Below are 24,134 nucleotides of genomic sequence, written 5' to 3' on the forward strand. Positions count from 1 at the left end.
GCTTCAGTTGGTCAGCAAGGTTATGTGGGAATAAAATAAAGTCAGCTGATGACTTGAATGTACTGAATGACCAGTACATGTCTCCCTATGCTATATTTGAGTAAGGAAATATTTTGAAATTTAGGATGAACATTTAGGGCTCAAGTTACATTGTCAATTTCTTTTAAGAAAAACATTAATATTTGATGTCAGATATAACTGAGATGTTTTCTGTATTGACTTGCACTTGATTTTGATTTGCACATGGACTTGGGCATTGTTCTCACTCAACATGGTCTGGTTGTGAAAAAATTCTATTAAATTTTATTTGTATAGGGCTTTTAACAATTGACATTGTCGCAAAACAGCTTCACAAAATCAAAAGAATTTTTTAAGTTTGTATGAAATGTGTGTGTATGAATCAAAATGATAAGATTAAAAAGGAGAGAAAAACAGAACAAATAAAAATAGTATAAAAACAGTGTTTGCATTGTCTTTATTTTTTTGCATGCACAAAGTTTCACAAGAAGTAATTTCTTCTTCTTTGAAAAAAACTTGAAAATAACAGTCTTGACGACAACACTACTTACTACTGTATAAAATTTCTGGAATTCAAGTATGATGCATGAGGTAAGAATATAGTGTATAGTTCATGATTAGAGACAGGGTAAAGATTATCATCCCTCCATTGCAAGCCTAATGTGTGTGCTTATGCAGGGTTGTTTGGCATGAAGCCTAACATTTATATCATATTCCTGTGAACACAATCTTCTATCATGCATCATCCATCAAGTACAGATCTGTCAGGGTTTTGTTAGCCTCTTAGCTCCACCTGTCCAATCTCATCATAAGCCCTAAATATGATCAGTTACTAAACTCGATTATGTAGGAAGCCCCCGATGCCAGGGAGCCCTCAGACGCCATAAATAAAATCACCTCTCTGTGGACGTGCTCTCACATAATGACGTTACTCCACTGTAATCTCATGACGCGAACAGATAGTGAGCGTGAGTCATGTTAATGAGACCTAACCACGTTTTCTTGGTCATTCCGGCGCTGATCTCGAGACAGATTGACGTTTTAGGAGTGACGTAGGAAACGTTCTGCTAATAGAGTGAAGAAATTATAAAGCAAATGCAGCTGAGTTTAATGGAAACAAACTGAAAGGTGGCTTCAAGAGCCAAAGGCACAAGTAATCAAAACTGCAAAAAATTATTATTTCTTGGCATTATACTGAATATATTTTAAATGGGATTTGCAGAAAATCCCCTGGATTTAAAAAAAAATAATCTAAATAAGGCACACTTTTAGTTTCACAAAAACTCTGATTATTTAAAATCAAGTATAGCCTTGGAACAATGTTGATTTGCGAAATCATGTTTGTCTTTACACATATTTAAACACTAGAAAATGTTTAATTTTCCCTACACACTTCACACAAACACCAAAAACACGGTTCATATTCAGTCTTCATCTGGCAGCTTGGTTAAAATCTCCACACCATCAGAGGTGATGACGACTGTGTGCTCAAACTGAGCTGATCTGGAAATCACACACACACACACACACACACACACACACACATATATATTTACATGTTAGTGCCTTGCATCTCTCCTTTCGATCCGCTTTAAACATGGAGTCCAGCTAAAGTGCTGACTAAGCAGTGTTGCCGAGTCCTAATGGACGATTAGCATCAAGCCTGAGGATACGTAGGACAGCCTAGAAATATATCTGTCTCATTAAAAAGTAAAAGAATTAGGAAAAAAAAATTCCACTTCTTATTGATTTTCTCTTGGAACTTTTGCTCATTGCTCTGCCCAGGATGATTACCTGCCCATTGTCACTTACCAGCCAGCTTCCCTTTATCATACCATGACCTTTGTTTTGTTGCGGTGGCATTTGTTATCATGATAGACACGCTCCTAATCTCGAGAAAGAATATTTCACCAAATATTTCGCAGAGTGCAAAAAATAATAACACCATTACCTGCAGCAAACAGAATGTATACAAAGTAATGTTTTTTTTTTTTTAATCCATAAAAATATCCCTTGTATAAAAGAACTACTACTATTCTTAATTGACTGACTTTGTGCATCTGGATACCAAAAAATAGGTATGTGTTTGGTAAGTAAGAAAGGTATGTGCACTCTCTTTTTTTAAGCATTCTTTGCATGTTAAGGGAATCATAGAATGTTTGTCACTGTTTACTTGGTTGGTATAAGTTTATATGTTTACAAGTTAAATTCATAATAAAGAAAATTTCTGCCTTACTTTTCACATCACTGTACCAAAAATTCCAAACAGTGACTTAAAAACGGAAGTATGTACAGAACCCATCCCCATATTATTCTATAAACACTTGAGTACAGTATGTGCAGAGCAGAGCAGAACCTTTTGTCATCCACTGAGACGGCCGTCCACTTGTCACGGAGGATCCTGAATTCAGAAGTTCCCTCCATTAGAATGGGCTCTGAAATTTTTTTTATGAGAAAACATGAAATGGATCGGTAGTCTGGATAAGATCACAAAGTTGTAAGACATAAAACTCTATATATAAAAATACACACATAAAGAGAAGTGTCCTTACGATCACATACCTATTGTGAAGGCCATGCCCTCTTCCATCAGCATGTCATTATCATTGGCTATACAAACACAAGAGAAATGTTATAGTACTGACTAAGATGGTGTTTTAAATCTTAACCATGAAGCGACCTGAAGCTTACAAGTTCAAACCTCTGAGCAGCTTGAGGTTTTTGGGTGGCCTTGATCGTGTCTTATTTGTATGGCAATTTTGAGAAATTATTAGAAATCATTATGCCAGTTTATTAGACATGTTCCTATCACAGGAAACTTGGTCTCAACCGGGTGAAACCAGGACTAATTTCTTGGTAAGTCCAGTTTCAACTTTTTGATTCGATACTTTTCTGTGGGACCAGGAAGTGCTGGGGACCTAAATAACCAACCCATTTAACATCCAATATACAAAGTAAGGAAAAAAAACAAGGGCCAATCCATTGCACTACCCATTTAATAAGTATACGCTGATGCTGCATCGGTTGGCACAGTGGCAAAGGGTTACTTTTACAAAACGGTCGCACTTCCAGAGGGTTCAATTCCCGCCTTGGAGCCCTCCGGGTTTCCTCTGGTTTCCTCCCACATGTTCCAAAACATGCAGATTAGGTTAATCGGTGTTCCCAAATTGCCTGTAGTGTGTGTGTGTGCATGCCCTGAAATGAACTGGCACCCTGTCCAGGTTGTACCCCGCCTCATGCTCAAGGCTCCTAGGATAGGATCGGGGCACCTGCGACTCTGAACAGTGTATAAAGCGGTATATACGATGAATGGATAAATGAATAAATTAAGCTGCATCCCAGTTAGATAAAACAGGCCTGCTTAAATTTGTAAGGTCTATTTTAGATTATTTAAATAGAATAGTGTTGCTAATCTAGGTCATGCTTTGTGACAGTGCAGTGCAACTCATTGGGAGCAAAGTGCTATCTGCCCTGTCCTGCATACATGAGCTCACAGACACATGGCTAGTGTTCCTCTGACTAACAGGACAGGGGATTATACCTTCAGTCCGCCCCAAAGAGCACATCCTAGTGTATTTCTTAGACTCTCCAGCCATGAATTGCCATGGAAGCATAGAAATTCAACCTTGCAACCTCCTGATTACATTTCCACACAAAAAAATGTAAGCAAGAGTGTATTTGTACACTGATGTAGATGCACACACTCACTCATTCTCTAAACTGCTTGTGAAGTACAGAGCCATGGGAGGCCTGGAGGCTGTCCCAGGGGACTCGGGGCATGAGACAAGGTGCCAATCTATTGGGGGCACAAGCATGCACACACTTACACACATACTATGGGCAATTTAAATTCGTCTAACCTGCATGTCTTTAGACTGTGGGAGGTGATAGGAGAGCCCGAAAAAAACCACCCAAGCACAAGGAGAACTTCACAGAGGCGAGAATCGAACCCTCGACCCTCAAGGTGCAAGGCCACAGTGATAACCACAATGCTACTGTTATTTAATTGATACACACTAAAATAAACTGACTGTACAATATACTTAATAAACAATGAAGCTCTTACCATGATGCCAGATCTCAGGGTGACCATGGAAGTAAGCCCCGATGCCATGGCCGATGAAGTATGGGCACACGCAGAAACCATTCGAGTGGGCGATTTCACTGTAATTCACACACACACACACACACACACACACACACACACACACACACACACACACAAAGATGACAGCACTGTATTTCACAAACAAAGTGACAACCGGCAATCGAGCATTAAGGGGACTACAGGACTTCATGCTGGGTTCATGGATGCAACTTTATTGATCTATCCGAGTCACAGGAATGACGTCTAGTTGCTATGGTCACACAGGTCAGGCCACCTCTGGCGAAAATGACTTCAAAGGTGCCAATTTGTCCATGACGGACAAAGCAGGAGAAAATAAAAAGTAGGCAGTAAAAAGAAAAAACTCCAGCAAACGAATTTAGAGAGAAACTATAAGAAAAACTAAAGAATTTAGACAAAATAGAAGAGAAGAAGGGAAAAAAAACAGACTGAAGTCTAAGTGCTCTTTCCTGAGGAGATGTAATGGGCTCCTGTGTGTGTGTAATGATAGTGTTAGTCTTTGCACACGCTCTGAACCTAGAACAAGAGAAAGGAAGGAATCGGGGTTAGAGGAAAAAAGGGTTAGAGACACAGACAGAGAAAGAGAGAAGACAAAAGCACAGCTTAGTCAGAGAGGCATGCCTATACCTGCACAGAAATTTACAGAACACACCACACACACACACGCTTCCTCACACATTAGAGCATACTGGAAAAGGATGATACGTTACTTCTGAAGTTAGCTAAAATTATCAAACAATTCATCTGCACAGCAGACTTGCGATAGATAGATAGATAGATAGATAGATAGATAGATAGATGAGAAAAAGAAAGTACACCCTCCTTCACAGTTTGCTTTTAGTTATCTGTGTCTAAGGAACACTTGATGGGTCCTCACCAACATCTACAAAAACTAACAAATAATCTCAGGTGGTGACAAGAAGGGAAAAAAAAGATTTTAACATTCACAAACCAGGTGGTAAAAAAAAATAAGTACACCCTTCTTACTTTTACATTTATTAGGAGAGTACTTAGCACCCCAGAGGTCCTAATGAAATGAAATGCACCAGAATAGATCACCACCAAGAGGTGTGACTAACTCTTTTTAAAAAGAAAAAAAGAAAGAAGCTGAACCCGTGTTGCTGTTCTGGAAAACTCAGATGTGGGTCTACAGCACACAAAGAAAAAATACATCAGGATTGTTGCTGCTCATCAATCTTGGAATGGTAATAGGGCCATTGCCAAAATAAAAATATATAAAAAAATAAAAATGACTACTGTACAGTGAAAGAGAAGTAATCTTTATAAATGAAACCTTTTACAGCACCACCTGTACAACACCACTGCTATTCCTCTGTAAATTAATAAATAGGTACTTCAATGATCATGAACGGAAAACGGCACAAACTATATCAACAACACAGCTATTACACTACGTAACACAAATTTTGTTCCAGGCTAGTATGGGTCATTCCTCAATTGCTTATGTTGCAAAAGAATAGATAAATACCAATTCAAACTTTGCTTCTGTGACCTGAATAATAGGATTTAGACACTAAGCTACTCGGAATTTTAGCAGAATTGTAGAAATGTTCTAGAAAATGGGTATATTTAGCCAAGTCACAAAAGCAAACCCACAAAAATTGGCCCTTTCCAATAACTTTAGGAATAGGCATTTGGGAAATAATGTTTTTTGACCAGGAACAAGTACAAAAGTTATCACATAGAGTTATGATTTTTAATTAACTCCAAAAAAGAAAAAGAGAGACTAGCGAGGCTGCAATAACACACCTTATAACATGTTCAGCATTAAATTTACCTACATTTTGACAACATAAGACATACAATGTGTAGTTTCGAATTAAGAAATTGCTTGCAATTGGTGAATCTCCTGTTAATCATTTTTATGTAGGATCATCTGGATAGTCAAAGGCTTTTAAAAAATTTTTTTTTTTACCTTTTGTACACTAATCATCTATAACATTAAAACTGGTTCTTCTTGTGCCCCTAGGGGAACTCTGGCCCCCTCATTGGTGGGGCCTATGTGGATCAAGCCTGTTTGTCCGGTGCATCCCATGGGTGCCTAATTAGATTGGGATCTTGGGAGGTCTTTAGAGGCTAGACTGGTGGCCTTGAGCTTCTTGCCTGGGCATACTGTATGTGCACATATGTGCCAGCAATGACCCTTTTCACCTATTTGTGCTGCATTGCCTTTCCTGTGGCCTTTGAACAGTGGGCGTGGGTGAGCCTTGGGTGCCCATAATCCTTTTACCTGTTTACTGATGTATAATTAATGATCAATGTTGTTCAGTGGTCATAATGTTACGGTGTATGGTGAAACATTAATCTGCTCAAGGATGTGCATTACATTAATTTATTAAGGATGTTCAGGCATGGTGCCCTGAGAACCCATAAAAAAAATCCTCGTAACACAAACACTTGAGTGGTTTTATTAAATGGTGACCAAAACAATACAATAAAATCTAGCATTTAATCAATATTTAGTAAAAATATTTACCATGACCCATTCCTCCACCACACAATGTTACAGTAAGTGCTCATTGCTGCACAAATACAACGAGCAAGATTCGACTATTATAAAGACAGATTAGTTGCTGACTTGTTGAAAACCTTGTGCATTAATTAAGAAACCAAATACTGTGATACTATAATAGGTGTCGGTCAAACAACTTTAAACACGGCTCAGATCTGAAACAATCCACTTTATAGATGTATGTGCATTCATAAAGGATAAAGCACACAACTTGGATGGCACACAAACATGCACACACACACTATACACACTACAAGAAACTGGGAAATGTCTAATCTGCATGCTTATGGTCTGCATGTCTTTGGACTGTGGTAGAAAATCATTGGAGTTGATCACATAGATCTGAGGTGAGAATCGAACCCTTAACCCTGGAGGTGCGAGGCCACAGTACTAATCACTACGCCACCATGCTGCATAAAAATAAAATATGTATATATTTTTTACCACCCACAGACTTTAAATGTTGCAGCTGCATCTTTTTTTGCATGCAAAACCCATCATCTTCCATTTTGCTTTTTGATCTAAAAAGTAGTTGCTTATATAATGTACTTCTTTCTTTTTTGGCATACAAATATTTTTCTGTAAATTTTAAATGTTGTTGTGAAATATGTACGGCTGTCTGAAAATGAGAAATGTGTTTTGTACTGACTCGTTATATATATAAAAAAAAATAATAATAATAAAAAAAAAATAAATAAAAAAATTAAAAAAAAAAAAATATATATATATATATATATATATATATATATATATATATATATATACATACATACACACACACACACACACACACACACACCACTTTATAAATACACACTTTTACACAATGTTTCTCCTTTTATTTCTCCACTCATATTTCCTTTTTTTTGGTTTGGTCAGTATTGTTTCTTTCTTCTATTCATTATGCATTATGTATTTTTTGTGATTTGTATATATTATAATATTTACATATATGAGAATATATACAAATTACAAACAATATATATAATGCATAATACATAAAAGAAAAAAAAACTGATGAAGTTCAAAAATAAAAAAGATTAAATATGATATATTTGGATAATAATGAATAATAATTGAATAATTTTTATGAAATGATTCTTTAATAGAGATCATAAGAAGGTTGCTTGCATTCTGTATGTTAAAAATGGGTTGCGAGGACCCCCTGCTGTAGTCAGTGTGACCCGGCAGATGCTGTTATAGTCGTGTCTTTTGTGCAACGCTACAGAAAGAGGTTTTTGTGTGTCGTCCCTTTTCTGTGTGTCCTCCTTCTCCCCGTGGCTGTGAGTGTGTCTCGGCAGGGAGCTGGACTCTGCCTGGCAGACACTGCATTTCTTCAAGACAGCACGAGCTAGTCTGTAATTTACATCTCATACACACACTCGCGCACACACTCACACACACACTTGCACACACACTTGCACACACACACATGCGCGTGTATGTACGCACAGCGAGACCAGCTAACCTGTAATTTACACCCCATTGCAGGGAGAGAACCCTGGTGCACTCTGGGTAATTGTTCGTTTCGTGCAAACCCAGAAATACATTAACTCTATGTAGTGCTGTTCAGAACGCTGCGACAGGAAATGGAGGGTTCAGGACCGCCACTCGCCATGTCCTCCCCTTTTCCCCCTCTTTCTCTCAGTCTTTCACTTTCATACCAAGATCATGTTTTTATAGCCAGGTTTTAGAGGCGATGCCTTTAAGTTTCATGTTTGTGTGTGTGTGTGTAGGCTAAATCTTTAGACAAAGGCTAGTGAGCACTAGAGAGTCCTTGAGTTAATTATAGCTAATGTGAGTGTGTGTGTGTGTGTGTGTGTGTGTGTGTGAGAGAGAGAGAGAGATAGAGAGAGAGAGTTTTATGCCATGTTAATCCATGATAAAGTAGATCTGTAAACAATGATTTTTTTCACTGACTTTCTCTCCATATCCCTTTTATATCCATCACTCACCTCTTTTCCCTTTAATTCTGACTTCCTATCATACATCTTCTCTTCTTTCTCTCTGCCTTCTTTTCTTTCCATATTGTCTTCTCATCCTTTCCTCTACTCTCCCTCCCTTCTCTGGCCCTCTGTCCTCCTCCTTCTTGTTGCTCGTCCTCTCGTCTCTTTATTTATGTTTGTCCTCTTTTTGTCTTTCCTTGCGCTTTGTCTCCTTTTCCCCCTAAACTTTGTCTCCTCACATTTTTTGTCACCAATCAACCTTGCTTCTCTTCTGCTTTTTTTCTTCTTCACTTTACTTATCTTTTCCCATGTTTTTCCCCTCATATCATTCTCTTACCCCTTATTCCTTCCCTTCCTTCCTTTCTTCCATTTCTCGTTTCGCACTTCTCTTTCTTCGCCCTCCTTCAATTTTTGTCTTGTGCCCTTCTTTATCTTCCTCTTCACATACAGTGAGCTCAATAAGTATTTGATCACTATGTGATTTTGCAAGTTCTCTTACTTAGAAATCATGGAGGGGTCTACAATTTTCAGCATAGGTGCATTTCCATTGTGAGAGACAGAATATAAAAAGAAAAATCCGGAAATCACCTTGTATGAATTTTTTATAATTTATTCGTGAATTACTGTGTCAAATAGGTATTTGATCACTTGCTTATCAGCCAGATTTCTTTGCTTTTAAATAGTCCAGCTACACTCTGCTCAGGATTCTAAATTAGTAGCACCTGTTTGAGGTCGTTATCTGTCATAAAGACACCTGTGTACCCCACCATCAGCCAAAGTCTAAGTAGATACATGGTGAATCAATGATGCTAAATATGGTGAAGAATCAGCCCAGAACTACACGGGAGGAGCTGGTCAATGCCGCGAAAAGAGCTGGGACCATCGTTTCCAAGGCTACCATCAATAATACACTAAGACGTCATGGTTTAAAATCTTCCCCTGCTTAAGTCAGCCCATGTCCAGGCCCGTCTCAAGTTTGCCAGGGACCATCTGGATGATCCAGAGGAGTCATGGGAGAAAGTCCTGTGGTCAGATGAGACCAAAGTAGAACTTTTTGGTCTTAACTCCATTCGCCGTGTTTGGAGGAAGAAGAATGATGAGTATCATCCCAATAATACCATACCTACAGTAAAGCATGGGGCTGGAAGCATCACGCTCTGGGGGTGTTTTTCTGCACAGGGGACAGTACGACTGCACTGTATTAAGGAGACGATAAACCTGGCCATGTATTGTGACATATTGGGCAAAAACCTCCTTCCCTCAGTCAGAGCATTAAAGATGGGTCGTGGCTGGGTCTTCCAACATGACAATGAACCGAAGCACACAGCCACGAAAACCAAGGAGTGGCTCTGTAAGAAGCTTATGGAATATTTAAAAGCAAAATAACAGGTCTTTGAGGGTCAGAAATCTGGCTAATAAGCAAGTGATCAAATACTTATTTGACACAGTAATTCACAAATAAATTGTTAAAAAAATAAATAAAAATGTGATTTTCAGTGTCTGTGTGTGTGTGTGTGTGTGTGTGTGTGTGTGTGTGTGTGTGTGGCTAAAGTTACTCACTGTCCATACCCTCTTTTGTCTTTCATGCACTTTTCTCTGACTCACACACTCAAACAAACATGCATAACTCATCATGTTCACCTTTTCTATTCTCTCTCACACACATACACACTCACATACATACATACACGCGCGCACGGAGTACCTGATGGTGTTACCGATGACACATAGCGGGCGTCCCGGTCCACACGCAGCAATGGCCTGGTCTCTACACTCTCTCGCCACGTCCACTAACTTCCTACCCCGCTCGTCCACCGAACCAATCAGAAATGTCTCTGATGTGTCACCATGGTAACCTTCCAGGTAAACCTACATGATACACCAAAAACACAAACTCAGGACAATTAATAAATTAATGATAACAAATCCCTTAGTAACAATAACAACAATAAGAAAAAAGAAGAAGAAGAAGATGATTTCCGTGTGGGTGTGTGTGTACATGCTTAATGTACTTACAGTAACATCTATGTTGATGATATCTCCATCGTGAAGTGGCCGACTGAAAAAAGAAATACACATACAGTATGTAATAATTTTAAGACAAATGTTTAGATTAAATTAAGTCCTAAAGCAATGACATTATTATTACAAGATAACTTCTTTCATGAAAAGTCTGAGCATTAACATTATTTTTTTTTGCTTCCACATTCTCTCCACATGCCACCAGATAGAAGAGGTGGGCAACCCTTCCAAACAAAACATACTTGTTCAGTCTTCTTCTAATTGTGTTTTTTGGGTATTTCTCTGAGCATTGCGCAGTTTCACCTTGGAGTGAATGTGCTGGGACGTCCACTCTTGAGAAGATTGGCAACTGTCTTGAATGCTTCTCATTTTGAATAATCGTTTTCACTGTAGAACTCCAAAATGTTTGCAAATTGTTTTATTACAATTTTTTTGATTGATGTGCAAAAACAATTGCTTCTCTATGACATTGCTTATGTCTTTCCCTTTTGGCAGTGTGTTAATTCATTGTTATTCATTGTTAATGGCATTGTCTGAGTTCTCCAGCAAGCAAACTGCCAAAACTTCTGTTTTTCTAGAGGTCTGCACATCTGCTGATAATCACAGAACATAAAACAGAACATAAAATAAAAGAAGGGGGGACTAACTTTTACACATGACCGTATTTCCTTAAACTTTTCAAACTTTTTCTCCTTTTTTATTTTATTTTTATTCTGCAAAGCTGCTTTGTGACAATGACTATTGTTAAAAGAACTATATAAATCAAATTTACTTCAATATTCAGTATTTAGTACATTGTAATTAGTTGAGCGAAGCATACTAGGTAGCAATAATTATAGTTAATTAGCCATTAAACAGTAACTTCCACCTCACACTTTACCAACTGAGGTAGCAAAATTTGAGCAACTTTTGTCAGGACGACTGATTAGCCAGACAGTTAGCAAGAACATACTGTGGCAAATTTAGCTAGCTAACTATTTATACTAACAGAAGGTACAGCAATGGCAAAGTGTTAATTCATTTTAAAAGTTACAAGTAGCTAAGTAAACTCAAATGTTTGAAAGCCAACAACAAGAAATAATCAGTTTAATTAAAAGTATGTTTACTTTTTTTATTAAGTTTAAAATGAATTAACATTTTGCCATTTCTGTGCTAGTCATGTTACAGTAGCTAGCATTAGGACAAGCTAGCACAAGCTCGTGCTAGTCATGTTAACTAGCATTAGGAAGAGGTGGTAGGGTAGCTAATATTAATGTTTTGTTTAAGTCATTAGCGAAAAAAAAAAATATATATATATATATATATATATATATTTTTTTTTTTTCTGTAGGATAAAGCCTTGGATGCCCATGATCCTGTCACCAGTTTACTGGTTAATATGTTAACATTGTGGCTGATCTGTGTATTTACATTGTAATCTTATCATTTTTGTTTAAATGCTGAAAATAATTTAAAAAATAATAATAAGTAATAATAAGTACTTAAGTCATTGCTCATTTAACAATGTTCAGTTGTTCTTTTTTCTCAAAAGAATGCTCAATTCAGCCAAGGGCGTTTTCACATTAGACACTATTGATTTGTATAGTGCCCCGCTGAGCGTTAACATTATTTTTTCTCTTCGTTCCCCTTAAATACTGTAGCGTTTTTACGCCGGGAAGGATGGTGGAGAGACAAGTGAGCTTATTTGCTACCCAATGCAATGGCTGGGAGTACTTTATTAAGCACACAGCAGGGCCGAAGCAGCCAACCCAAACACCTTTCCCCAATATGGTGAACACACCGACATTCCCGCAAGGCATGCTGGTCGTCAGCCGCCGCCCCGCCCACGCCACACTGCCCCCACCCGAGCTGTGACCGTCCCTGGTCACCATGACGAACTTTGCCTTGGAGGCGTGGAGGCGGTCGGCGCTGGGAACGCCGGCGTCCTTTGGCAGGTGAGGGATGAACGCGAATGTAGTCCTGAGGCGGTCCGGCCTCCACATAGTTCGATGTTTCCCCGGCTGGCGGCTGGTAAGGCGCAAGACGGTCCCGGTGGAGCAAAACTCGTGCCTGCCCTGCCAGCCGCACCCGGTAGATGACATCGGAGAGCCGAGCTGGCTGTGAGTGTCCACGCCCATTCGCCCCATAGGTGCCCCCACCCAAAAGTCTTGCAGCGGTGCCTGGCGATGAGCGGTTCACAGTTCCACAACCCGTGGGAAACAGTGGAGCCGGTGTCCACGAGCGCCCGCAGTAAGACGCCGTCCAGCCCACAGTCGATGTAAAGCCCCGCGGGGCTCCCCAATCGTCCACCCGGCGCTAGTTTAGCGGCTGCTGGTGAATGCTGTCCCTCAGGCCTGAGAACGTTACAGCGGTAGTCCGGCTGTCCCTCAGGCCTAAGAACGTTGTAGCGGTAGTCCGGCGGTCCTTGGCCTCGGCGTCGTCGTGGAATCTCGGAAGCGGTGTCGAGGCCTAGCCGCGACGGGTAGCCCTGTCCCCGGCTAGGTTCACCTACCAAGCGCCACTGAGCTGCGGGTGGTCGCTCGGCTCTTTCGCCGTGATGTGCCGCCATTATGGGCTCAGCGCGCTCGGCCTCGCGCAGCGCCCCTTACGGTCACCCGCGCCGTCGCCTCGCCGCGAAACGCCGGAGAGCTGCTCGTTGCCTAGCCGCGACGGGTAGCCCTGTCCCCGGCTAGGTTCACGAACCGAGCGCCACTGAGCCGCGGGCGTTTGCTCGGCTCTTCCGCCGCGATGTGCCGCCGATATGGGCTCAGCGCGCGCGGCCTCGCGCAGCGGCAGGTTGCTTTGCCAGCTAACAGCGCACGGAGCTGTATCTTGCTCCGGCGCCTGCGCAGCGCCAGCCTCCGCCCCGAGATCCAGCGCCGGGATTTTCTGCTTCCCGCTCCGCGTTGGTTGACGTGGTGTGCTCGCGCTAGCTCCGCCAGGAAAGCGCTTCTTCTGCGCGAGTAGTTGCTCTGCTACTCGGCGGCCCGCTTGGATTTTTAGAAGGTCCTCCTTTGTGCGCTCGAACCCGTTATTCTCCATCCCACTTCTGACACCAATGTAGCGTTTTTACGCCGGGAAGGATGGTGGAGAGACAAGTGAGCTTATTTGCTACCCAATGCAATGACTGGGAGTACTTTATTAAGCACACAGCAGGTATGGCATGAGCAGCACCTTCACTCAGGAGCCTACATCCAATTCAGCACTAGCTTGAACTGGAGCACATTTCACATGTCACACCCCCCTCACACACAACAGGGCCGAAGCCACCAACCCAAACACCTTTCCCCAATATGGTGAACACACCGACATTCCCGCAAGGCATGCTGGTCGTCAGCCGCCGCCCCGCCCACGCCACAATACCTTGAATTCCACTCTCCGATAAAGCAGGTGGTAGTATGCACCTACTTGGTTTGTGAGCCACCATTAAACACGAGAAGAAGAGAATGAGAAAGTAAACTTTTGCCCTATGCTGTATATTATTGATATTTAAGAAAAAATTTTAAGAGTAACGTTCTCGCAAGCCTTCCTACTGCAACAGCTACGCCGTGTAGGTCAAAGGATGAGATTGGTGTGTGCTACGTGCACACAGATTTCAGGTGAGACAGGTGACACTGATGATGTCATGTCTAAACAGCGAACCTCTTTCGTTCTCAGGTACAATTGGCTTTCGTATCTGATTCGATCTGTGCCTGAGCATGCTGTATCGTTGTCAAGACCACCTTTACCAGAGGACTGGGGCATGGTTTCCGAGCTCAGAACGATTGTGTTTTCATTGATCAAAATGAACCAGACTTTGTGGTCAGGTGTTCTCAGAAACAATCCCAGGCCATAATGTGAAAACGCCTAATGTGAAAGTAACACTGGGCAGTTTAGCTAGCTAGTTAGTTTGTGAATATAAGTTACTGTTGTCACTTAAACACAATTTCTCAGTTTTTCTTTTTCAAGCACATCTAAGGTTACTTTGTGTGACCTGGAAGTCATCAAGAGTAAGACTAAAACTAAAAGAAAGTACAGTTTCATGTTCCTGAATTTTCATTATTTTGCATTAGTTATATGTATTAGTCACACTTAAATGATTGTGAACATCAAAAACTAATTTTAATATTACACGAAGATAATAAAAAAAAAAACAGTTTTAAAGGATGATTTAATTTATTAAGGGAAAATGTTGTCCAAACCTGCCTGGCCCTGTGTGAAAAAGTAATTGCCCCCTAAACCTAATAACTGGTTGTGCCACCCTTGGCAGCAACAACTGCAATCAAGCGTTTGCGATAACCGACAATGAGTCTTTCATTTTGGCCCACTCTTCTTTGCAGAATTGTTTTTTAACTCAGCCACATTGGAGGGTTTAATCTGTTTAACGTCATGCCAACAGCATCTCAATTTGACTCAAGTCTATTTTCGATGCACTGTATGTTAATCAAGCTCTTACAGAAGCGTTCTCTGTTATCAGAGAATCTTGCTATGCAAGACATTTTCTTACCAGAAATGTTCTTCACTTTCTTTATAAACAAGAGAAACTGCTGAACATATATTTACAAATGAGGTACTAACAGACTAATGAAACGGCACGGCTGTGGTAACGTTACCTGTCTGGAATGCCGTGACACACCACGTTGTTTACAGACGTGCAGACAGACTTGGGAAATCCACCATAGTGCAGGGGAGAGGGGTAGGCGTTATGTCGGATTGTCTCCTGGTGCACGATGAAGTCGATTTCGTCTGTTGTCATTCCAACCTGCGATCAAAATGAGAAATTATTAAACTTAAAAAAGGTGTGTTTTTATTGACCCACATGACTAATCTGATCCTAATTTTTTATCAGATATTATGTCAGTTGGACTCTATTAAGTATGTTATTTAGAAATATACTGTATATCTGAAACAAATTAAACAAATGAAGAATCAACTCATGTATCTGGAATCAGATTAAGCAACTGGTCACTAGTGCAACTTGTGGCAACACCACAGACACCAACAATATTTAATCTGTTCTTAAAATGGCTTAAAGTTGGTTTTGCTGATCCAAGGTTCAAGCCTCAGTCAGATAAACTGAACATTCTTGAAACAGAGAACCTTAAGGCTGCGTCCAGCGAGAAGGAGAATGCGTCTAGCGAGCTGACACGCTCTCCTCAAACCCTCAATCTGCTCCTCATCCTTAACCTCAATATAGTCAGGCCACTCAGGGACAAAGCTGGAGGAGACGTAGCCTGGCTTCTGGATGTGCTGACAAACAGGCAGTGAGAGAAGGAGAGACAACGAGAAAAACAGACAGCAAGGGGGAAAACAGTCTAACTAAACACCCAAACAAAACTTTAAGGTATTCTTTTCATTCTGATTGTTTAATGTAACTATACAGTGAAGATACACATACACAACTGGGATAAACTCACAAGTAAATAACTTTATTATCAGATGATTAGAATTATAAAAACAGGATTATACCTCGGGTACCGGGTAAGGCGGGCGCACCTCGGCGGGACGAACCACGCTGTCTGAACTTGTCCATTTTCTCCAGAAGAAGTGGCGGTGTTGTTGACCCCGGGCACTGCTCAGGCATCGCTGGCACCCTGGCAACCGCACCGGTCTCTGTGACAGGCCTGGGGAGGCTGACCGCAGACAACAACCATAAGACAACTATTACACAAACCACAAACCCAATAACTGCAACACAACCAAACATCAACTTTGACTACGATGAGCAAATCAGTACACATCATACAATGTGCTGCAATATCTTGTAAAAAAATATGAACATTTTTAAACCTAATCTTTATCCACTGTATTAATAAGAGTTTAAAACTTTTTTTTTTATTTTCTCCCTGATAATTAAAGAACAAAAAATTATTGAAACTTACTAATGGTATGTAAGAGCAGCTGTTGTATTCTGTTCATAAATATTGTAAACACATGACTACATAGTACTTCCGTACAACTAAGAAGTTTAACTAAAGTGTTAAAAAAAATAATAATTCACAAAAAAAAAAATCACTCATAAATAAAAGTAGCTGTTGAACAGCAGGTGAAAGCTACTTTTATTTATGAGTGAATTTTTTTTCCCGGTCTTTTCCTACAGATACACTTGTTAAAATTCCTGTCTGTGGTAAACACACGTACACTGCAGATACTGCCGTTCTAAAAACTGCACAAACCCAGGAGTATTGCTTTAATAGGATAGTTTGTTTTTGTTTTCTGATAATAAAATGTTATTGCATGTATGAGGTGAAGCCGCTGCCATTAGTAAAAAAAAAAAAAAAAAAAAACCCGTCTATGACTATTTTAATTATAATAGGTAAATGAATATACAAAAAAATACCAAAAAATTAAGAACAACAAAAAAAGACAAACTGACAGAAGCATGAAAGAAAGAAAGAAAGAAAACACAAAATCATACAGAAAAAACAGAAAGTAAGAAGGAAGGAAAGAAAGACTATGAAGTCAAAAAAAGAAAGAAAAACAAAGAAAGTAAGACAGCACAGTCAGAAAGGTGAAAAAAGAAAGAAAGACAGCACAAATAATACAAGAAAGAAAGAAAGAAAGACACAGCACTAAGTCACAGGCAGAAAGAAATAAAGAAAAACAGCACAAACACAGAATTTTTTTAAAAAGAACACAAAGTGATAACGAAAGAAAGAAAGAAAGAAAGAAAGAAAGAAAGAAAGAAAGAAAGAAATTACACAATGTCAGACAGATGGAAAGAAAGAAAGATAAACAGCGCAAAGTAATAAAGAATAAAAGAAAGAAAGAAAGAAAACAGCACAAAGTAAATACAGAAAAAAGAAAAAAGACACAGCACAAAGAATAAAAGAAAGAAAGAAAGAAAGAAAGAAAGACAGCACTAAGTCAGAAAGATGGAAAGAATGCAAAAAAAAGAAAGAAAAACAGCACAAAATGACTAAAGAAAAAAGAAAGAAAGCAGCGGCAAAGGAATTTCAGCACAAAGGCATACAGAAAGAAAGAGAACAATCGGGGGTCAAAACTAACAGTGTTTATTTAACATTAATAAAATCCACAGAGTCCTCACATGAAAGACTTTACGTTTTTCCCTGAGCCGTACTGAAGTGTGTGAAAATACTTAAAGCATATTAGTAAAAGTGGAAGAACGTTCCGGAGCGCACGGTTTAGTCTGTTTTCTCAAAGTCACTGAGTGTTGCTTCTGGCTTTTAGTGCTCTACGTGCTTTGTTTGGAGAGGCTCACGCTCCATCTCCCTCTCTCTCTCAAGCCTTTCTGCAGTGTTTAGAATATTCGCTGCTACGTCAGCCATTTTCTTGTTCTGAAATCTCGGACTTTACTACAAGCATAATTCATCCGCGAGGGCGGCCAAAATCCAGAGCCGCCACACCGGAGCCACGCTGCACACGCTACTGTAAAACCACCCAGTGATGCAGAGGAGAAGAACCACAAAGTCAGAACAGAGCAGGGCTGAGTGACCACAGACCCAGAATAGAGCAATGAAAGAGAGAGATGGAGGGAGGGAGGGAGGGAGGGAGGGAGGGGAGGAGGAAAAACCACCGACTGATGAACAGAGCAGTGGTAAAGGAAGTGTGGAGGAGGGGAGGGGGAAGAAAGGTAAATATATAGATTATAGACAAATAGATAGAGAGGGATGAGCAGACAGACAGAGAAAGACAGACATTAAAAATAGAGCAATCATCAGAGAGAAAGGTAAAAAAAAGAAAGATAACTAGAAAAAGACAAACTGATAAAAAAAAGATAGAGAGATCCAACAAATAGATGATCAGAAGGAGAGCAGAAACCAGAAACAGAGAAAGAAAGAAAGAAAGAAAGAAAGAAAGAAAGAAAAAAAATCAAAAGTCAAAGAAATGCACGCAAAACATCGAACAATAAAGTCAGGCAACAGAAAGAAAAGAAAACATAGAAAGATGATCAAACAGGAAAAAAAGAAAGAAAAAAAGAAAGCGTTAAATTACATAAAAAAACCAAGAGAAAGAGGGAAAGAATAAGAATATAAGCAGACAAATAAAACAGCAAACGAAAAAAACAACGAAAAAAAAGAAAGCAACAAAAATTGCAAACTCGCAAGAACAAGATAGAAAGAGAAATAAAAAAGGAAATAAAGAAAAAAAGAAAGAAAGAGAGAAAGATCAATATAAAGCCAGAAAGCAAAATTTAAAAAAAAAAATTAGTCTGATCAATATAAAACAAGAAACAGATTTAAAGAAAGAAAGAAACAAAGAAAGGAAGAAAAAGTCAGATCAACACAAAGCCAGAAAACAAAATTAAAGAAAGAAAGAAAAAAAGAAAGAAAAAAGAGAAATCAACAGTCAAAAAAATGCAAACAAAACATTGAACAATAAAGTCAGACAACAGAAAGAAAAAGGACCAGACAGGGGAAAAAGCAACTAAAAATGGGCAATGAAACGTCAGAGTTAAAAAACGAAGAAGAACATGAAGAGCGTGAAAAAAAAGCATATACTGTAGGCTACCATCAAACAAAAAAGAGAAAAGAGAAAGAAAGACAAGAACAAGACAAAAAGCATTGAAAAAAGAAGGAAAAAAGGAAAGAAAGGAAGGAAGGAAACTTAGGGCTGAGCAGTGTTGTGGTGTGGGTGGTGTAATGAATAGGAGAGAGGATATGGCTGAGTGAGGATTTGGAGTAATTTAACCCTCCTCTGAAGTGTGTGTGTGTGCGTGTGTGTGTTATAAACAGTATAAACAGAATCCTGTGGTTGAATGTTAACTGGAGATCTGCACTGATGCAATGTATCTGCTACAGTAATATGAACAGAACAGAACAGAACAACTGACTGTCCTGAATTCTGACTGAAATGATTCCTGCGTGTCAGTCAGATTACGTCGTCGCTTCTTGTGTTAAAACAGGAAACCCTAGATTGCGTTCTATGGGTGTACGGACGCATGATGAATTCTGACATAATCAGACTGCATCTTTTATATAAACATTCACACCACAAACATCCAAGGATGCTGAAACATCGACCAAAGAGCAGTTATTCTGTCAAATTCTCATATTTGAATCGGGTCACATGACATTATTATTAGGTCATTGTTTTTCCTTCATTATTAATCAGAGGGTTACAATTCTCTGACAGTTCTCTATTTAGTTTTTGTTTCCACAGAAACTACTCGTACAGGGGCTTGTATAGTGGACATAAACAATTTCGTGTGAAGTATTCTGGAATTTTTGGAAATTAAAAATTTTATTACATGACTTAACAATTGAGGGTTAATTTGAACCGAAACCTTTTAATAATTAGTCCAACATCTTAAACACTGAGCTACCTCTGCCATACGAAAAGCATTTATGAAAGGAGTCTCCAGTGTCAGTGCTTTATAACAATCAGACCTAAAGCTATAACTTCAATTGTCCGGTTTTAGGATAAAAGCTCTTTCCAGTTTCTCAGTAAAATAAAATGCATTTTTGACTTTCTACATTTTCTCATGACAGAGGACAATGTTTAGCAGACATCCTACAAAATAAATAGACCTATAAACCATTAAAAAACTAAATTAGAGCAGAACAAAAAAAAAAACACGTTCACACTATTGTGAGTGCAAATCTAGACAATGCTGCAGCCATACTTGACCAGTCCAAGAAAAAAAGATCACAATTGACTGTGCTCTCAAGCCAGATTTCTGCTAAACTGTGACAGATTTTTTTTTTTTTGGTTGCATTCTCCACCGAGAACATTTCAGAAGCAGAGCAGCTTGTTTCTTTTTGTCTTTTTGAAGTCTAGCTATGCATTAAAGATATGTGGCAGTTTTAGTTGTTGTAATATTAGAGATGGGGGAAAAAATATATACTCAGTTATAAATTAGGACGATCAAATTAACAAAAATTTAACTAGGTAACTTAAAGACCTAATTAGCCGGCTAGATTAAAATTTTAAGTTAATATGGAACCATCTTTGTTTTTTTTTGTTTTTTTACAAAAGAGACAACATAAAGTTGACTATGCGACAAACATGACATTACAATTCTGCAATTCATTTCTTTATATTAAATGATGTGGATTAGATCTGTAGATAGTCTTTTAGTTAGTTTTTTTTTTTTTTTTTGTTAATTTATGTTGTAATTTATGTTAGGAATATCTGTCTTGTCTCTGCTAGCCAGCTAACTAGGCCTCCTAGCTAGCTAGTTTAGCTTCTCTGTTAATTTATGTTGTAAGTTTATGTTGCATGTAGCACCTTGGTCCTGGAGGAACGTTGTTTCGTTTCACTGTGTACTAACTGTATATGGTTGAAGTGACAATAAAGCCTACTTGAACTTGAGATGAAAGAAATAGGAACAAATGTTTTATACTGAGACAGGCTGCAAAGTGTCTAAAGAATCAATCTAATAATTGCAGCAGCAACCTCATTTCCCCTCTCGTCTAGTATACTAATAACCGGCCTGATCATCTGTCCTCACCTCCTCCTGTTTCTCACAGGGTCATTAATTCATAGGCCACTGTGCCAAAAATAAAAGCAAAAAAAAAAATCAGTAGTTAATCCTTAAAACTACATTAAAAATACAAGAAAGTCTTTGGAAACAAACAGATATAGGGTAACTGCACATCATCTTCTGTATCGTTTATATCGTACTGTACATCCTGCACTGTTATTCGCTGTGCCAAAAGAAAATAAACAAACCGGGTGTGAACACCGCCGATGAAAACAGTAATAAACCTGCAGCCACACCTAACCAAAACACGAGAGAGTCACAGGTAAACAGCAGGAAGGTCCGAGCCGAAATGAGAAAGCGGTACATTCTGCCGGTACATTCTGCATCGGAGACTACAAGAAAAAGAAACACGCGCTTCTGTACCTGAGTGAGATAACACACGCCTAAGCGCTGTCACACAGGGCGCCGCCATGTTTACTGCAGGTCACGTGACGCGCCCGCACGCGCGCTTCTGCCATGTGCACGCTGCCGTTGCCTGTCAAAAAGAGTTTATTAGTCTGGTGTTACATTAAGTTAAAAAAAAAAAAAAAAAAAAAAAAAATATATATATATATATATATATATATATATATACTAGTTATATATAGTTATAAATAAGAAATTAATATTATAAATAATAATTAATACTAATAATAATTAATAATAATACATTTCCCTCACTGTAGTTATATTCATTTCTAAGTTTTATACAGTATATGAAGTCACGTGACGTACTTGGCACTGTGTTAAAGGCAGCAAAATTAGCTATAACTCAAAATAAGCGAACAACAGGTCAGCACATTTTTATCGTAAACTGCTGTTTTGGCAAAGTGGTTAGCATGGTCGCCTTGCACCCCCAAGGTCAAGGGTTCGATTCCCACCTCGAGCTCTGTGTGCATGGAGTTTGCATGTTCTCCCTGTGCTTGATGGGTTTCCTCCAGATACTCCGGTTTCCTCCCCAAGTTAGGCTAACTGGCATTCCCAAATAGCGTGTAGTGTGTAAATGAGAGTGTGATAGATTAGCACCCTGTCCAGGGTGTACCCCGCCTTGTCCCCGAAGTGTCCTGGGATTGGCTCCAGGTCCCCTGTGAGCCAGAATACAGGATTAAGTGGTTTAGACGATGAGTGAGTGAGGTGGTGCGGTGCACTCTGTACTATTTGCACATTTTAATCCCATGTGTGGGGAGTGAATTATTTGCCAAGTTTGTTTAGAAATAATAATTATGGCAGATGACAGAGATATCTGCTGTTCAGTAACAATGTAGCTTTTTTTTAAATTTAATTATAAGGTAATTGTTAAACTCTTGTATTTGAAGTTAGTTACTCCAGTTTCCTCCTACAGTCCAAAGGCATGTTGCCTGTAGTGTGTGTGTGTGTGTGAGAGAGAGATAGAGTGTGTGCCCTGTAAAAGATGGACACCCTCTCCAGTGGGTACCCCACCTCGTGCCATAAGTCTCCTGGGATAGGCGCCAGGACCCCGTGACCCTCTACAAAACAAGCAGTATAGAAGCAGAGTTGCCCTTTCACAGTTTGCAAAGGTGGTAAAGACATTTTTTGGACCACAGTCCAAAGGCATGCAGATCAAGCTAACTGGCCATTCCAAATTGCCCTTAGTGAGTGTGTAAGGGGGTGCGTTCTTGTGCCCTGCAATGGACCACCCCCTGTCCAGGGTGTATCCTGCCTTGTGCTTATATACATATACTCTACCAGTCAAAGGTTTGGACACACCCTCTAAGTCCATGGTCTTTGATTGTAGAACTATGTTAAAGACATCCAAAATATACAATAATCTCCTTTAAACAGTTGATATTGAGATGTATCTGCCATTTATGCTCTGTATAGCCTTTGTAATGCCTCTAATCTAAGGTGTTGTTTGTTAATTGGTGATTTCTTAGGCTGGTAACTCTAAATGAACTAAGTTTTGGTCTTGCTTTCCTGAGATGGTCTTCATGAGAGTCATGATGGGTTTTGCAAATGCACTTGACAAAACTGTACTTGCGAGAACTATTCCAGAACAGTTACTTAATTGTAATCCAGTAGTGTTCTAGTATGTAGAAAAATATATCCTGGCTATCAAACAAATATGATTTTCTTCCCCAATCTGGTTTCACAAAGTTATATACACAAGATTTTTTTGACTGACTTTGTGTACCAGAGCATCAAAATTTCCCTTCACTGAGACTAAGACGGCTAATCCAGTTCCGGCATGACAATGACACTGTGCACAAAGTGGGTTCCATAAAGACAAGACCTGGAACTGAAATCTAGTGGAAACTCTTTCTAGAAAAGTGGAGGTTGTTATAACAGCAAAGGAGAATTACATCTGTAACGGGATGTTCAACAGGCATACATTGGTTTGATTGCCATGTGTCCACAAACGGTTTTCTGTAATGTATATAAACACTGAAAAATGTTTTAAGTCTTTGTACAAATCGTGGTATTGCCTTGGCAAAATGTTGTGCCAGAATGACAAATGCTGAAAACTGCCCAGCTGTAGGGAACAGGATCAACAGGGATCCCTTTGCATTTTTTCCTCTTTCCAACACAGCAAGAGGAGGATAAACACTCCAAATATAGTGCTGTGTGTGTGAGTCAGAAGGGCCGTGTACCTGTTTACTGGGTGTGGGTGGAGTTAGGTGAAGACGAAGAAAAACTCCTTTGGATGAGTAAACAGGCCAGGTCAGAGACACATCAGGGTGTAATGTGTGCGTGAGTTGTCTGTCTGGGTCTCTCTCTCTCTCACACAAACACACACACACATACACATCATGCTTTAGTGAAGTGGTTTTGTGAGGACAAGAGCATCAAACCATTACTATAGCATCTTATCAGACCATGGTGAATCAACAAGTGGCATAGTGACAGACTGTGGTCAGGCATATCCCAAACACAGGGACAAACATATTACTATAGTAACTTAGTAATAGCTTAGTGCTTAGCATTGTCGCCTTACACCTCAAGGATCCGGGTTCGATTCCCGCCTCGAGTGGAGGTTACATGTTTCCTGCAGGTGCTCTTAGGTTATCTAATTGGTGTTCCCAAAGTGTGTAAATGTTTTAGACTACCGAGGTTCCTAGATGGATGGATCGCTTTAATAACTCATTA

The 24,134-nt window shown here is 39.5% G+C and overlaps 1 protein-coding gene across 2 annotated transcripts; it reads right to left on the reverse strand.

Annotated features, from left to right (window-relative positions):
* Positions 1 to 482: 482 nt before the first annotated feature.
* metap1d (methionyl aminopeptidase type 1D (mitochondrial)) lies at positions 483 to 21,481 on the reverse strand. Of its 2 annotated transcripts, none has more exons than XM_053477740.1 (10): positions 21,414 to 21,481; positions 16,073 to 16,236; positions 15,704 to 15,853; positions 15,217 to 15,365; positions 10,640 to 10,682; positions 10,329 to 10,492; positions 4,085 to 4,182; positions 2,581 to 2,628; positions 2,375 to 2,453; positions 483 to 1,521 (listed from the first exon to the last, which is right to left on the reverse strand). In XM_053477740.1, the coding sequence occupies exons 1-10, from the start codon at positions 21,460 to 21,462 to the stop codon at positions 1,443 to 1,445; spliced, it is 1,023 nt and encodes a 340-aa protein (XP_053333715.1). In that variant the 5' UTR covers positions 21,463 to 21,481; the 3' UTR covers positions 483 to 1,442. The 2 variants fall into 2 exon arrangements, with proteins under 2 accessions (XP_053333715.1, XP_053333714.1); XM_053477739.1 differs by lacking the exon at positions 21,414 to 21,481 and adding an exon at positions 21,287 to 21,357.
* Positions 21,482 to 24,134: the final 2,653 nt, after the last annotated feature.

Source organism: Clarias gariepinus, chromosome 18 (genome assembly GCF_024256425.1).
Source record: "Clarias gariepinus isolate MV-2021 ecotype Netherlands chromosome 18, CGAR_prim_01v2, whole genome shotgun sequence".
Classification (NCBI taxonomy): Eukaryota; Metazoa; Chordata; class Actinopteri; order Siluriformes; family Clariidae; genus Clarias; species Clarias gariepinus.

What these genes read in the sequence shown, in the direction of transcription:
- metap1d (XM_053477739.1), bottom strand. Translation starts at nt 21,356, where the DNA reads ATGTACCGCTTTCTCATTTCGGCTCGGACCTTCCTGCTGTTTACCTGT. An exon ending in CTCTCTCGTGTTTTGGTTAG is followed by an intron (nt 16,237 to 21,286) that starts GTGTGGCTGCAG and finishes GTCTGCGGTCAG; the next exon opens with CCTCCCCAGGCCTGTCACAG. An exon ending in CGCCTTACCCGGTACCCGAG is followed by an intron (nt 15,854 to 16,072) that starts GTATAATCCTGT and finishes CCTGTTTGTCAG; the next exon opens with CACATCCAGAAGCCAGGCTA.